Source organism: Hibiscus syriacus, unplaced genomic scaffold, assembly GCF_006381635.1.
Source record: "Hibiscus syriacus cultivar Baekdansim isolate YM2019G1 unplaced genomic scaffold, ASM638163v2 tig00111806_pilon, whole genome shotgun sequence".
In the NCBI taxonomy this organism is placed as follows: Eukaryota; Viridiplantae; Streptophyta; class Magnoliopsida; order Malvales; family Malvaceae; genus Hibiscus; species Hibiscus syriacus.
Window position 1 is genome coordinate 42,884 of NW_024063184.1, and position 17,154 is coordinate 60,037.

Here is a 17,154-nt window from a genome sequence, read left to right on the forward strand (position 1 = left end):
GATCCGAGTCCCACTCAAGGACAACTCATATTTTAGGGCATGAACATCACCATTCTTGTTATCGATTGCAAAAGTAACCAAAGGAACTTCAGGATTGCCTTGGGCGATAAAGAAATGTGCATTCAGATCGTCGATGTTAATGACTTTTCTGTGCTCTCAGGATCCACCATTCTCTGAAACAACTTTGCTTTAGCTTTCTTGTACTCGTCCATAGTGCCATGAAAATCTAAATGATCCCTGGTAAAATTAGTAAGCACTGCAATGTTGAAATCAGCCTCCATACATCTCCCTACTGACAGTCCTTCGGAAGTGTCGTAACCGATTTTTGCCCGGGTACGAAATTTTTCTTGGCGGGAATAATAAAACGAATAAATAAATCATTTTGATTTAAAAAATATTTTGGGAGTCGCCATTGACCTTTTTGGGTTAGGTAGATCAAATACCTAAAAACAATCTTTTAAAATAGTTTTTAATAAAACATAATTTAAAATATAAACTGATCTGCGTATAACCAAAAAATTTTAATAAAAAGGATTCGTGGTCGGTTACGTTTAGGGAAGGATTAGCACCCTATAACGCCCAAAATTGGTACTCATTAATTATAATTTATCTCTATTATTGGAAATTTAAAAATTCAAAGATATATTTAATTTATAAGATTATTATTTCAAATTTATAATTTTATGAAAATATATTAATTTAAATATAAATAATATATTTATTTATTTAGAAATATCATAAAAGGGTTTCTAAGTGCTTTAAGATAGCTCTTTTCTTAATAAAAAATAGATAAATATTAAAGCATTTATTAAAATAGATATAATTTATAAAAGTAATATATTATTCAAAATATCAAAAAATGGACATCCAGTTGCTTTAAGACTGCCATTTCTTAATATTTAAATATTAAAAATAATAATTTTTTCAAATCTTTCACAACAATATGTGTTTTCTGATTTTTATAAGTAAGATATTTATTTATTTAAAATAATAGAATATGATATCTAGTTGCTTTAAGACTACCATTTTCTTTGATATTAAAAATAAATAAATAATATTATTTAAACAAATATATATATAGATACTTATATGAATAAGATAAAAATAATAAAATAATAATAATTAAAGCAATAATTAAAATATAAAAGTAATGATAAAATAATATTATAAATAAATAATGATTAAAATAAGAGAAATTAAAAATATAGTATACATGTACTAATATAATAAAATTTAAATACTAAATTCTAAAAAAAATCAATTTATTGATACACCTAGACATAGGTATCTTTCTTGAAGATTTTGTTAAATTAAAGAAACTGGGATCATGGTGATTTAATATAAATATCACGTGCAAATAGTAATGATTTAATTATATACCCTACATACATATTATATAAATTTATCAAACAAATTATTAACACTACCTAAACATAAAATTAATCATATTGATAAATTATATAACAAAATCATGCTACAATTAGGTTAATATGATCATTACTTGTCTGAAGAAAAAAATATATACCATCTTTATCATTTTTACTCTAATATATATATATAAATGACTAAAAGGAAATAAAATATAGATGTCAAACTAAAATAAACAGAAATATGCTTTTAATGATTAAATTATAAAAATATTAAAGTTAATAGAAATAACTTGAAATATTATATAATATAGGTACATATAGTATAATTTAGCTTTAATTATTAACTGGTAATTAAAATATAAATATTTAAAATTAAAAGGACTAAATTTGGTATTATCCTAAATATTTAATAAATATAGTAGGGACTATAATATAATAAAATAAAATTAAGAGTCTGAATTAAAAGGTTCGAAGTTTGATTTAAGTGACTAAAATGTAAATTTACAAAATTACAGACATTACGAGGCATATTTAACCATACGTGAAATTACCTAGAAGCCCTCACCAAAACTACGTCATTTTGGTGAAGGTATTTAAACCCTATTCCAATCGGCCTTAAGGCCATTCTTGTTCATTTCTCATTTCTCATTCTCTCTCTATTTGAGAGAGATGAGAATTTTCTCTGTTCCCTCTCTAAATTCCTTCACCGGGTGGAAACCGGTCTCCGACCGGCCGCCATCGCTCGCTGCCGCCGGCCACCGTCTCCGGTGGCCGGAAATTACAAATTAACCCAAACGATTCGCTTTTAAACCTTTAACCCGAATCTAGCATTCTTTTTTTCTAAAAACCTCTATTTTACCCTAGATCTAAATAAACCGAAGTGATTACCTTCGGTTAAATCTGGATCTCCGGCGGCTTTTGAAGATTCTAAAGCTGGTGGTAAGGCTCTCGACTTCTTCTCCTTTTGTTCTTCGTTTTGATGTTGTCTGGGATTGTTGGTTTAGATGCTTTTCTATCTCTTTTTTTGTTGTCTTCTCTCGTTCTTGCTCTGTGTCTCTTCTCTTTTTTCCTCCCCTTTTCTTCTCTGCAGGAGATGGCCATTTATAGGCCTCGTCGGTGTCTTCTTCGGACCAGTTAAAGGAATGGCCCTCGGTGAGTCACCGAACTATGGTGGTGACTCACTATAGGGTAGCAACGTGGACAAGGCAGCTGGCTTCTGGAGGCTTCAGCGTGGCAGCAGGGCGTTGGATCACCTGGCAGTGCTGGAAGCTGTTGCAACTGATGCGTGGAGGGGCTGCTCGCTGGAAGCTGCTGGAAATGATGTGTGGAGGGGCTGCTGGATGAAGGGGCTGCTCGGGTAAAAATTTAGTGTCTACAGCTGCCCCTCTTTGCTCATTCTTGTGTTAACAAGAATAGGGAAAAGACGAAAAGACAATAAATTTGTGTTCATTTGACTTCTTTTGATTAAGATGGAAATGTTGAACAAATTGTTCTTTGTTTGGATTAGTTCTTCTCATTATGAACTCTTCCATTCTTCCACTGGGGATGACAATTTATCTTCTTCCATGATGAAATCTAGCAAAAAGTTGAACAAATTCTTCTCATTATGAACTTCTTCTTCTTTTTCAGATGAGTTCTTCTCATTATGAACTCCTTCTGGAAATGTTGATCTTCAAAAGAGGGATTTGTTGATTCAACTCCATATGTGATGAATTAAGGTAAGGTTGAATAAATTCTGCTTATTATGAACTTCTTCTTCCTCTTCAGATGAGTTCTTCTCATTATGAACTTCCTCTGAAAATATTGATCCTCAAATGAGGTTCTTCTTTCATTCAATTCCATAGGAGATGAATCAATGCAAGGTTGAACAAGTTCTTCTCATTATGAACTTTTTCTTCCTCTTCAGATGAGTTCTTCTCATTATGAACTTCACCTAGAAATAGCTCTGCTGCTCTATCTCTTTTTGGAAATGGAGTCAAGGAAAAGGTTGAACAAGTTCTTCTCATTATGAACTTCCTCTTCCTCTTCAGATAAGCTCTTCTCATTATGAACTTTCTCTGGAAAAGTTGGTGTTGATCTATCTCCTTCTGTGATAGATTCATGCAAAAGGTTGAACAAGCTCTTCTAATTATGAACTTTTTCTTCCTCTTCAGATAAATTCTTCTCATTATGAACTTTCTCTGGCAATGCTGATCCATCGGGTGATGAATTTGAGCAAAAGGTTGAACAAGTTCTTCTCATTATGAACTTTTCCTTCCTCTTTAGATGAGTTCTTCTCATTATGAACTCTTCTGGAAATATTGAAAACATTCTGCCCAGAGGCCTTATGAATGGCCCTAAGGTCTTATCATCTTGCACTGTAGGGCTTACAGATGACCCTGAGGCTTTAAGATCAAAAAGCTCCCGAAGGCTTTTTGAAAACATCATGCACTGTAGGTCTTACAGATGACCCTGAGGCTATAAGATCAAAAAGCTTCTGAAGGCTTTTTGAGAACATCATGCACTGTAGGTCTTACAGATGACCCTGAGGTTTTAAGATCAAAAAGCTCCCGAAGGCTTTTTGAAAACATCATGCACTGTAGGTCTTACAGATGACCCTGAGGGTTTTGAAAACATCAAAAAGCTCCCGAAGGTGGAAATAGTTTACTAAGTAAAAAACTATAGAAATAGTTTTTTTACTTTTCAACAATTTCATTTTAGAAAAGATTAAATGAGAAACTTTGGAAAGCGTTTTCTCATTGAAATAATTTGTTGATTGGGTAACATGCCCCAAAATAAAGATAATGTTCATTCTTGTGGATTACGTCCATCTATTCTTCATATGTTTGCGTGATTCCTGCATTTGCGGTTTTGAATACCTTCTTATTGTAAGGTATTTTTCACCATGAATCTTCTTTTTCATATGAAAATCTGCAAAACCTTATGTTTGAATGCAATTAAATGTAGCAATGTAATGCATTTTCTGTTATGCAAATAATGTTCTTATGAATGCATGAATGTTTGTGCAATCTTCATTTGACTTCAAAGTGGTGAACTAGGTCTTCCTTCACTTCATCATTTATTTCCAGGGTCACCTCTGGATATTAGTGTATCAACTTATGTTATCAAGCTTGCATTTCTGCAGAATCATCTGATCGATCTGTATTTTGGTGTCTTCTTTGCTTCATCTAAGTCTCAGAAGAAATGTTTCATTTGTAGAACTCTTGCCGTAGTCAGAACTATGACTTTGATGCCCCATTTTGTCTTGGATAAAACCAACTCTTTTTGCTTGGACTTATGCAGAAATCCGATAAAGCTTTCATCTTTGAAAAGAGAATCTATCATCTTTAAAAAGAGAATATATCATCTTTGAAGAATGTAGATGTAGATATGTCTGACTCAGCAGAGATTAATTAGGAGAGTAGAGTCTGTTCTGATTTGACTCTTGAAATAGATCATAAGGAAGATTTATCCTAATTCCTTTCATGTCTCCACATCTAATTGGATCTCGAACAAAGCAACTCAAACCATACATGTAAAGATGTTTAACAACAATCTATTGTTTGATCTTAGTTGGCTCCAATAGTTTCTTGTTGTTAAAATTTCAACTCTCCTTCTGTGAAAGAAATATTCATCATATCTCACTTCTAATCTTGGGGTTGAAGAAGACAGACTTCATCTTGGATCAATAAATGAAAATCGTATGATCGCAACATTGGTTCAGCACCATAATCGTTGGTTCATAAAACATTTGATAACACATTCATCCTTTCTTGTGGCTTCTGCCCGAATTTCTGGTCAATGAAGCTCTTTGCATAGTGTTCAAAATTTTTTTGTATAACGTTACAAGACCACTTGAGAACAAAACTCAATGGGAATACAAGTGAGATGCTGGTGTGTTTCCTGACCAAAAAATTGGTCAAATTTACAAAATATGCTAGTGCCAAATTGAATAGGAGATACCAACTGGATCTTGATATCATTTCGAGTAAGAGCAAGTGTGATACCGATCACGTTTTCTTTTATAACTGAGCGTTGTAGGAAATAAAAACTCATCAACTATAGGAGCCATGTATAGAAGGAAGTTCATGGAATTCTTGCTGTTGGGTATGAATCGCACATGATAAAACCAAAATAGATGAAAACTTCAGTTCAGCCTGGCTGGCAATGATAACCCAGTAACATCGGGAAAGAGCAATATACATAAGCCGAGCCTCTTTATTAAATGTCATCAAGTAAACAAAAACTGATGTGAAAAACAGCTACATAACCTCAATAGTATGGTTGAAACTAACTGCCAGGAATCTCAAAAAAATATTTTCAATCATCACTGATACAGAGAATGCAAAATTCAAAGCCGAGATTTTAAAGAACTGAACCTTGGATCGAATGGTCTACATGGGGACCATCTTTATCCATGCAACCATGGTGTAGCTTAATAAAGAACACACTGTCATGTGACACATGGTTAAGAGGATTGGGTATTTGAAACCATACTTGTTGAGTAGATATTTGTTCAACAACAGGACCCTAATGCAACTGCCTGATAAACAAAGCAATTATGTATACTCAGCTCGACTGTTACTGTTTTACCATTTTCATTCTTCATATCTTTATGTCTCATTAGAAATATTTGTTCAAGTCAATGATCTTGACACAGGATGATATGGGCCTTCAGCATGCCCCAACATTGGCTAATACAAGTGTTCAAAATGCATCAACAGTCCTGATTCTGATTGAAAGGGGCTTTCAGCATGCCCCAGCATTTTGCTGATATAAATATTCAAAATATTTCAATATTCCTGATTCTGATTGAAAGGGGTTTTCAGCATGCCACAACATTCGCTTCTTGTTAATTTGAGCCTTCAAAATGCCCCACATGGATCTGTCTGAAAGAACCTTTAAAATGCCCCAACATTTGCTGATACAGATGTTAAAAGTGTGCTCAACATTATTTCTTGTTGAGATGAGCCTCCAAGAATGCCCAAATATTCATATTGTTGTGAGCCTTCAAAATGCCCCAATATTCTATTTTTGGTTGAAATTGGCCCTCAAGATGTCCCACATGGATCTGTCTGACTTGGGCCTTCAAAACTGTAAGGCTTACTTTCAATGTTTGTTTGATTTTAATATCATGATCCTCACGAGGTCCAATTTTGACAATGTATTATGGTGGGTACTTGTGGCTTTATTCGTGCCCCAAATCTATTTTCTCATTATGGTGTCACTAAACAATATTTTGTCATATAACCTGAGGAATTCTTTTCATGTTGTTTAAGAAGTAATCAATCATTCTGACGAAAATGTCTGAGATATGTGCCTCTTATGAATAAATTGCCCATTTTTTTGGATCTGAAGGAACCTAGTCGGACAGAGTGGTATAAATCGCTTGGTAATTCATTCCAGACCGACACAGTGAACCTTGTTTTCAGTGAAGCCTCTTGAAAAGTCCGCATCCACGCAACATGTTGATTCTGATAACTACTCATCTGATTATGAAGCGATCTTTCAGGATGATTTCACAGATATTGATAGTTCTTCTGATACTGAGGAAATCCTGAATTCTAATTCTGATGAGGGGAATAAACTGTTATACTTGACAAAAATGGGGTACTCAGAGGCTGAGGCCTTAATAGTCATGGAGAGATGTGGTCTGGATTCATCAATTGCAGAGTTGAAAGATTTTATATGTGCTGCTCAAATGGCTAAAGCCGCTGACGCACTTCTTCCGGTAGAAGATAGAAAGCCATTATGCAGTGACACCAATTACAATAAAAGGCGAAACTCGGGCTATGATTTTTTTGGAAAAGGAAGAAACAGAGGAAGCTTGAAAAGAAGCTTATTAATGAAGACGATCATGTTGTTCATCTTCTAAATCCAATGATTGGTTTTGGGGTTCTTACCATACCAGATCAGATAACTCAAAGAACACTTCCAGAAGATGCTATTGGGCCTCCTTATTTCTACTATGAGAATGTGGCGCTTTCTCCAGTTGGTGTTTGGACCAAAATGTCACGGTACTTATACGATGTAGAGCCAGACTTTGTAGATTCAAATTATTTTTGTACTGCTACACGGAAAAGGCCTACATTCATAATCTGCCAGTTGAGAACAGATTTCCTCTTATTTTGCTTCCTCCATGCACCATACATGATGCTTTTCCATTGACAACAAACTGGTGACCTTCCTGGGATCCAAGAACAAAGTTGAACTGTTTACAAACATGTACAAGAAGTGCCAGATTGACATAAATGATCCGTAAGGCTCTTGAAACTTATGAAGATTAGCCACTTTCGAGTGTCCAGAAATATGTTCTTGATGAGTGCCGAAAATGGAATCTGGTATGGGTTGGAAGAAATAAAGTTGATCTACTTGAACCTGATGAGGAATAAATGCTTATAGGTTTCCCTAAAAACCATACATGAGGATCTGTATAGAGACATGTTCCCTGGTGGTATCAATGTCCTGTCTCTTTTCTCTGGGATCAATGGTGCAGAGGTTGCCTTCTACCTGTCTTGGCATACTTTTGAAAACAGATGTGCAAGAACTGAATGGTGATTGATTAGAGCAATTGATGAGTAGATTTGGCGGATTCGACCTGGTTGTCAGTGGCATCCATTGTAACAACCTTACTGGAAGAAATAAACATTATCGGGGCGAACTAGAAGATTTTTGTTGGTGCATTTTCTTGGAATGACTGCTATAGTGACTGTCTCTTCTGTCGTTTCAAGATACTCACTGTTATATCTCACTCTTCCTGAACCATGGAAAGGTTTAGTTGACAGTAAAACTGGTTATCTTTACTTTTGGAATCCTGTAACTAATGTTACCCAATATGAAAGGCATACAAGTGTAGAATCTATTCCAATCTTATTTAAGTTCAACAATCTTCTGAATGACATAATGGATATAATCCTAACAAGGAAAATGATCGACATAGAAGAAGTAGCAATGATGTACCAAGACTTGAGCCAGTATCACGGTATAACTGGAGTGAAAGTGATGACTTGTTCATTCCCATAATACACTTAATGGGACTTATGACTCTGTGATTGGAGAATCTGCTAGAGACATGGATTGATGGCTGGGGAAAATAATTTGTCTGGTGATGCTTATCGTCTTCAGCATGAGATAAGTGATAATTTTCTTGATGGATTGCTAATGATGTCACAAGAGAGTGTTACAAGTTCAATTCTCCAGACTTTCGGGCTTTTTGGACCACTTGTTTTCAAGAAAGTGCGATGCTTCATCATTCTAGTCTCGTTTTTTCTACAATAGAGGAAAAATAAACAACAACTTGCTTCAAGGACCTTCCTTATTTGAGACTGTCCTGTTTGAAAATGTTTTTCCTTCTTTCTTTATCGAAGAATGAAAGAATTTTGTAAAATGTTGCCTATCACAGGTTCACAATAAAATCAAATCATAAGCATGAATTCAAAGAATATCAAAAGAATCAACAATTCTTTAATGTTTGAGAATTATAGTTCTTTGACAAGTATCAAGATTTGGTTTGGTTTCAGGATGGCTTTCCTATTTTCTATGGTTACATCTATTTAAGATGTCACTCATCTATCGTTCTTTGTGAACTTTGTCATATGCCTCACTTTGGGGACTTGGTATTTTAATCGGATACGTACAAAATGACGCAATTAGGATTGCCAATTACTAGACCTTCTAGAGTCTTTCCATTTCAATTCTCTGGAAACTTTCATTTAGACTCATCTAATCAAAGTAGTGAGAAAATATCGGTCTAAAAATGAAATTTCTGAGTACTTGTGTGAAGTTGACTATAACAGGTGTTTCGTAACTCCCTTAGTCCATTTGTTAACACATTTGCCATTTTGGCTAGCTGAATTCAGCTTTATTGTATATGATAGTATAATCACCTTTATCAGGTTAATTGAAACTTATCCATAAAGCCGGGGCTATTAACCAATTGCTCTAGAGGGACAACTTTATTACATATAATAATATAATGGGTTGGCTGAATATTATCCATAAAGCCGGGGTGATTAACCATTTGCTCTAGTGGGACAACTCAAGCTTTATTGTTTATAATAATATAACATGGGTATCCAAATCCAATTTCTTAAGCTTATTAAGAAGAACCTGTTATAGTCTAGGTGTTTTGGTGGAATTCAGAAAATCTCTTCGTTAGAGTTCAATTCCCAAGCAACTGACTTAAACTAGATTTACCTATTTGTAAAAATTATGTTCATCATCGAACGTCATTAATAGAAAAATATTCTAATCGGTTTTGTAATGTAATACACAAACGATGCCCCATGTTGTACGCTCCTATATATAAATACCAAGCCTTTTTGTAATTTCTTTCAATAGGAGTAGGCTATCTCATATTTGTAATAGGATAGTGTTTGGGTGTATTTATTCTGAGGTAAGGTCAATGGTCCTTGTTTATCTGGTTTTCAATCATGATATTCTGTCAAAGATTATAACTCTAATCATGAAGAGCTTTTTAATCCAGTTGATATTCAAAGAACTGCAAGATTGCAAAATTAACTCAATGCTCATAACCTTATTAAGCAACACAAATTTATTTATTGCACAAAAGGTGGAGAAAGGAACAAAAACAAGTTTAAACAGGATGCTGAAAATAGAAAAGTACTACAGTGGTAGATAACAACTTCCACTTGTTTATTTATCATGCCACATCACTTCTATAATGTTGGCTGTGTAATCGGATCAGGGTTTTCATCCTTATTTGCCCCCCATTTCTTGATCATTTCTTTTGTCAAGACTCTTTTGCCAACAAGCATCTCTATTTCTTTTAACAGTTGCCTACAATTGCCCGTGGAATGCCCAAATACTCCCAAGTGGAAATCACAAACACTACTTTGATCATAGCTATGAGCAGAAGGGTTTGGTGACATTTTCATTGGTTTTGGTGTAATGTACTGACCTTGAACCAAATGAGGGTATAAGTCTGAAATGGAAGTTTGAAACACTTCCAAAGTTTTTCTTGATCGTGTGACTTTCTTTGGTCGATCCGAATAATTACTTGCTCTTTTTCTTTTGCAATTGCGGGAACTCTGGATACAACACTCATTTACATCATCAGCTTTCGCTTTTTGATCCGTCGGGCTCTTGGATGTGACTTTTGAGTTTTCTTCACTGATTACATTCTCAATTAAATATCCACTTGTCACAAGATTCTCGAATTCTTTCGTAGGATTTGCCTGCATTAACTCGAACAAAGGCGCTGGAAGGGAATCACGAAACATACGTGATATCTCTTCTTCTAACATAGGAGGTTGAACTTGTGCTGCCACTCCTCTCCATCTTAAGGCATATTCTTGAAATCTTTCATTGGCTTTCTTCTTTATTCTTCGAAGATTCATACGTGTTGGAGCTAGGCCTTTAACATACCGATATTGTTCCAAAAATGCATCAGCTAAATCAACCCATCTCTTGATTTGTTCTTGTGTCAACTGATGTACCAGACTACTGCTGGGCCAACAAGCTATCATGGAAAGAGTGAATTAACAGATCATCAGAACTTAAATATCCTTCCATTTTTCTGCAAAACATTCTCAAATGGATTAAGGGACAACTGGTGCCATCATATTTCTCAAAATCAGGCATTTTGAAATCATGGGGAATAACCAAATATGGAACCAAGCTGAACTCTCGTGCTTCTAATTCTTTGTGGTGGGCACTAACATCTTTCATGTTTCTGATTGCTTTCTCCGCCCTCTTAACTCTCTCCTCATATTATGAATAATTAATGAGGCTATTCTTTAGGTTTGAGTGGGATGACCTAGGGTATATTATTTTTCTCGACTCTTCAATCCGATAGCACGATTTCTCTTTAGCATTTATCTCTTCTTTATCAGATTCTATTCCCTGAATAATTTGATTTGATTCATCTGGTACTGAATCTGATGCTTCTTTCCTTATATCCTGAGGTAACCCTACAATTGTTCTGGCCCCTGATCTTGTAGTCCCTCATAAGATTGCTCCATTGCTTTCATGATGATGGTACAGTATGAATGAATAGTCTCGATTTTACTGTTACAGAACCCTTCATGAATTATTTATGTTTTTATAATTAATGTATATACCAATACTTTAACAAATAAAAAATGTAAATGCAAAATGCATAAATGCAAAAATGTAAATTATTTAAAATACCATAATAGGACATCCAGTTATATTAAGACTGTCATTTTCTTTGATATTGAAAATAAATAAACATTTAAATATGTTTTAATGCATGATGAAAATGTAAATACAAACGTAAAAAATAAAAAAATGCATCTTAGAACAGATTTCATTGAACACAAAAGTTTCCGTGCATTAAACAAAACTTTTACATGTAGGGGACAACTTTCAGTCCTAACTTCAACAAAACTTTACATATAGGGAATAACTTTCCCATTTTCTTCTCTAAAACCAAGTTAGTTTATCAGCATATGGGCCATATTGCTTGTCTGGACTGCAACTTCTTCCATGACATTCTGGTGTTCTTTCATCTCCTGTGTCAATTCTCGGAGTTGCTTATTTTCCCTTGTGAGAGAACATTTGTGTTCAAAAAGTTTTTGGACAAGATCTTCATGTATGTTGCAACTCTTTTTCAGTTTGGTGACCCCTGTTATCCACTCTTCTGGGGTGTTTCCTATGCCAGCATTTTGAAAAGCTTGATTGATCTTCTGGAAATCTTCCTGCATGGTTTCCATTTTGGTGCTCAATTTATTGTTTTCCATCTTTAAATGATGTATTTGAGCCTCGAACCTCAGTAAATCTTCTTATTTCTGGGCGCCCCTATTGATACTCTTACCTTTGAAGACTTTTGGTATTAATCTAGCAAGACCTTTGGTTACCAAACTAGGTCGATCATTTACCATAAATTGTAAGGTTCCATGATCCAAAAGACTTTGGACTCAACGTTTGAAGGCAAGATAATTCTCGATGGTATATCCTTGAGCTCCAGCATGATATTCACAATGAACGTTGATGTCATACCAATTTGGATACGGAGGTTGGAATGGTTTTATGTAATATGGAGCCACTTCTTGTGCTTCAAGTAACTTTTCATACAACTCTTTATATGATATAGGTATAGCATCAACATGAGAACCGCCTTTTGTCTTGGATTGAACCTGAGTTTTAGATGCCGGGAACATACTAAACTTCGATGATTTCAGGTTACATGATTTCTTCTCTTCTCTGGGAGCTTTTACAGTTGTCATCATTTCTTTGGTATCTCCAGATGACTTGTGAATACGAATGATGATTGTCTGTAACTTCTCCAATTGATTAGGATCAGAAGTCCCTTGCATATCTGAAATTGCAAGATTATGTTCATTGATCTCTATATCTTTTTGTGCATGAATCTCTTTTCCTTTGGTCAAACCAGATATTCTTTCCATCATTTTGGACATCTGCTCTCTTATTTGTCGTATCTCCTTTTGCTCTTTAATGAGCATACGATCTTTGGGTGCATAGCTCTCATCTATCCTCGGAGTTCCCTCAGGATGCCTTTTCTTGGCCGCATCATATTTTGTTTGATCATAAAATTTTTTGTCCATTTACGATTTCTTTCCAATATGATGAACAGTATTTCAAGTCAACACCTTTTGATTATGTCATGATCATGCAATGCAAACAAAAGAAATCAATATAAACAAGTTTAAAGCAATATAACATGCATGAAAAAAAAATAAGAAAAAATAGAATAGTTAGTACCAACTAATGGAAAGAAAAAATTTATATCTATCAAGGTATAAATCCTAACCTCATGCTTTCTAGTTTCATGCTTTGTTTGGAAAAATTAACCTAACCGCATGATTTCTAGTTCGCAGGCATTTATTCAGAAAAAGGAAAAAATTAAATAAATCAAAAGACAAAAAGTTAGAACTTATTTCTCCTTTGTGTACACCTATGAACAGAGGTTCAGTACTGTCTTAGATCAGGTGAATTTCTAGGGTTTATTATATGCAGAGTTTCAGTTCTAGGAGTAAAGGTACTCGAATTGTCCTTGTTGATGCCCCCTTGGGCTGCCAACCCTCAATCCTAGTCCACTACAGACTTAAGCAGACCGAGTTCAATTCGAGGGGACACATTTCTTTATGCCTGACACGGAGAATAAATTCTCACGAAGACATAGAGCATATGAACCCCGAAAGCTACTTGCTAGGTCTGACACGGAGAATAAATTCTCACGAAGACGTCGTTTTCACTCCCACTTAAAAGGGACAAATCCCAGTTATAGATATTATGTTTATGCAATGCATGTGTTGTGTGTGAGGATAAATGTTCAAACCTCTGGCAGATAAATAATGAAATAAAATACTTGAAAAATAAAATGAAACATTAATAAAATAATATACATATAAATATTATGAAAATAATAGGTATATATAAAAATTTTGAAAAGAAAAAATTAAATATATGAATTTTTAATTTTAAATTTTTTAATTAATAGAGACAATTCATAATTGATTTTAAAGTTTGACCAGGTCCCCAGCGGAGTCGCCAAGCTGTCGTAACCGATTTTTGCCCGGGTACGAAATTTTTCTTGGCGGGAATAATAAAACGAATAAATAAATGATTTTGATTTAAAAAATATTTTGGGAGTCGCCATTGACCTTTTTGGGTTAGGTAGATCAAATACCTAAAAACAATCTTTTAAAATAGTTTTTAATAAAACATAATTTAAAAGATAAATTGATCTGCGTATAACCAAAAATTTTTAATAAAAAGGATTCGTGGTCGGTTACGTTTAGGGAAGGATTAGCACCCCTATAACGCCCAAAATTGGTACTCATTAATTATAATTTATCTCTATTATTGGAAATTTAAAAATTCAAAGATATATTTAATTTATAAGATTATTATTTCAAATTTATAATTTTATGAAAACATATTAATTTAAATATAAATAAAATATTTATTTATTTAGAAATATCAGAAAAGGGCTTCTAGGTGCTTTAAGACATCTCTTTTCTTAATAAAAAAATAGATAAATATTAAAGCATTTATTAAAATAGATATAATTTATAAAAGTAATATATTATTTAAAATATCAGAAAATGGACATCCAGTTGCTTTAAGACTGCCATTTCTTAATATTTAAATATTAAAAATAATAATTTTTTCAAATCTTTCACAACAATATGTGTTTTTTGATTTTTATAAGTAAGATATTTATTTATTTAAAATAATAGAATAGGATATCTAGTTGCTTTAAGACTACCATTTTCTTTGATACTAAAAATAAATAAATATTATTATTTAAACAAACATATATATAGATACTTATATGAATAAGATAAAAATAATAAAATAATAATAATTAAAGCAATAATTAAAATATAAAAGTAATGATAAAATAATATTATAAATAAATAATGATTAAAATAAGAGAAATTAAAAATATAGTATACATGTACTAATATAAATAAAATTTAAATACTAAATTCTAAAAAAAATCAATTTATTGATACACCTAGACATAGGTATCTTTCTTGAAGATTTTGTTAAATTAAAGAAACTGGGATCATGGTGATTTAATATAAATATCACGTGCAAATAGTAATGATTTAATTATATACCCTACATACATATTATATAAATTTATCAAACAAATTATTAACACTACCTAAACATAAAATTAATCATATTGATAAATTATATAACAAAATCATGCTACAATTAGGTTAATATGATCATTACTTGTCTGAAGAAAAAAATATATACCATCTTTATCATTTTTTACTCTAAAATATATATATAAATGACTAAAAGGAAATAAAATATAGATGTCAAACTAAAATAAACAGAAATATGCTTTTAATGATTAAATTATAAAAATATTAAAGTTAATAGACATAACTTGAAATATTATATAATATAGGTACATATAGTATAATTTAGCTTTAATTATTAACTGGTAATTAAAATATAAATATTTAAAATTAAAAGGACTATATATGGTATTATCCTAAATATTTAATAAATATAGTAGGGACTATAATATAATAAAATAAAATTAAGAGTCTGAATTAAAAGGTTCGAAGTTTGATTTAAGTGACTAAAATGTAAATTTACAAAATTACAGACATTACGATGCATATTTAACCATACGTGAAATTACCTAGAAGCCCTCACCAAAACTACGTCGTTTTGGTGAAGGTATTTAAACCCTATTCCAATCGGCCTTAAGGCCATTCTTGTTCATTTCTCATTTCTCATTCTCTCTCTATTTGAGAGAGATGAGAATTTTTCTCTGTTCCCTCTCTAAATTCCTTCACCGGGTGGAAACCGGTCTCCGACCGGCCGCCATCGCTCGCTGCCGCCGGCCACCGTCACCGGTGGCCGAAAATTACAAATTAACCCAAACGATTCGCTTTTAAACCTTTAACCCGAATCTAGCATTCTTTTTTTCTAAAAACCTCTATTTTACCCTAGATCTAAATAAACCGAAGTGATTACCTTCGGTTAAATCTGGATCTCCGGCAGCTTTTGAAGATTCTAAAGCTGGTGGTAAGGCTCTCGACTTCTTCTCCTTTTGTTCTTCGTTTTGATGTTGTCTGGGATCGTTGGTTTAGATGCTTTTCTATCTCTTTTTTTTGTTGTCTTCTCTCGTTCTTGCTCTATGTCTCTTCTCTTTTTTCCTCCCCTTTTCTTCTCTGCAGGAGATGGCCATTTATAGGCCTCGTCGGTGTCTTCTTCGGACCAGTTAAAGGAATGGCCCTCGGTGAGTCACCGAACTATGGTGGTGACTCACTATAGGGTAGTAACGTGGACAAGGCAGTTGGCTTCTGGAGGCTTCAGCGTGGCAGCAGGGCGTTGGATCACCTGGCAGTGCTAGAAGCTGTTGCAACTGATGCGTGGAGGGGCTGCTCGCTGGAAGCTGCTGGAAATGATGTGTGGAGGGGCTGCTGGATGGAGGGGGCTGCTCGGGTAAAAATTTAGTGTCTACAGGAAGAAGCCTCCATAACAACTGCCTTAGACCCATTATGGAACATCTTAGCCATCAAAATCTGAACCACATTAGCATCTGGGGTAGTAAGTGGTGATTCCAGCCCCAACTTATTGTCCCCATGAATATAATAACCAATGGTGCCTAGCAACCCAATCCACACACCCAATGCCTCATACAAACCCTTTACCAAATAAGTGGTGGTTGTTTTACCATTGGTCCCGTTGATGGCAATAACAGTCATACTCTTTGAAGGGTACCCATAAAAAGAGGCAGCTAGTGTAGCCAGAACTGAATTAGCATCCTCAACAATGACCAATGTCTTGTATCCCGAGGTTTCCTCAATTCCATTCCCTTTACTTGCTATGACAGAAACAGCTCCTCTCCTATGAGCTTCAGTCAGATGCCGGCGTGCATCAAAACTCGATCCAACACAACAAACAAACAAATCCCCAGCTTTAACCTCCCTAGAATCTTGCTGTGTACCTGTTATTTCAAGCTCTAAATGTCCATAAACAGAAAGTGGCACCACTTAACTTTCGTCTAAAAGCTCAGCTAAACTCATTTTGAACTTGGGTTCCAAAATTTTGACTTCACTCTCCCCGTCAAAACTCCCCGTTTCCTCTTGAAGTCTTGGTGTAAGAGTTTTCCATCCCGGGTGGCTTGGCAAAGGATTTGCTGAAATCTTTCTATGCCGTCATCGTCGAAAGTGTTGAGGTAATACTTTCTGTTGGGAGTGATGGCAAGAAGCTTGAAAGGGATATGATGGTGACGGTGGGAATGGCGCGTTTTTGGAGAGATGAATCTGTAACGAGGAGAAAGAAAGGTAGGGGAGAAAAGGGTGAAACTGAAAGCAGCCAT

General features: G+C 34.1%; 1 protein-coding gene across 1 annotated transcript; it reads right to left on the reverse strand.

Annotated features, from left to right (window-relative positions):
* Positions 1-85: 85 nt before the first annotated feature.
* Positions 86-17,154, reverse strand: LOC120170991 (UDP-N-acetylmuramoyl-L-alanyl-D-glutamate--2,6-diaminopimelate ligase MurE homolog, chloroplastic-like). Its single transcript, XM_039178818.1, has 4 exons — positions 16,866-17,154; positions 16,296-16,779; positions 7,668-7,671; positions 86-302 (listed from the first exon to the last, which is right to left on the reverse strand). Exons 1-4 carry the CDS (start codon positions 17,152-17,154, stop codon positions 123-125), a joined length of 957 nt encoding a protein of 318 aa, XP_039034749.1. The 3' UTR covers positions 86-122.

Bases quoted from the DNA above. Each gene is read 5' to 3' on its own strand.
- LOC120170991 (XM_039178818.1), bottom strand. From the start codon at position 17,154: ATGGCTGCTTTCAGTTTCACCCTTTTCTCCCCTACCTTTCTTTCTCCT. The intron at 16,780-16,865 runs GTTCAAAATGAG...TTGAAATAACAG, and splicing joins GTCAAAATTTTGGAACCCAA to GTACACAGCAAGATTCTAGG.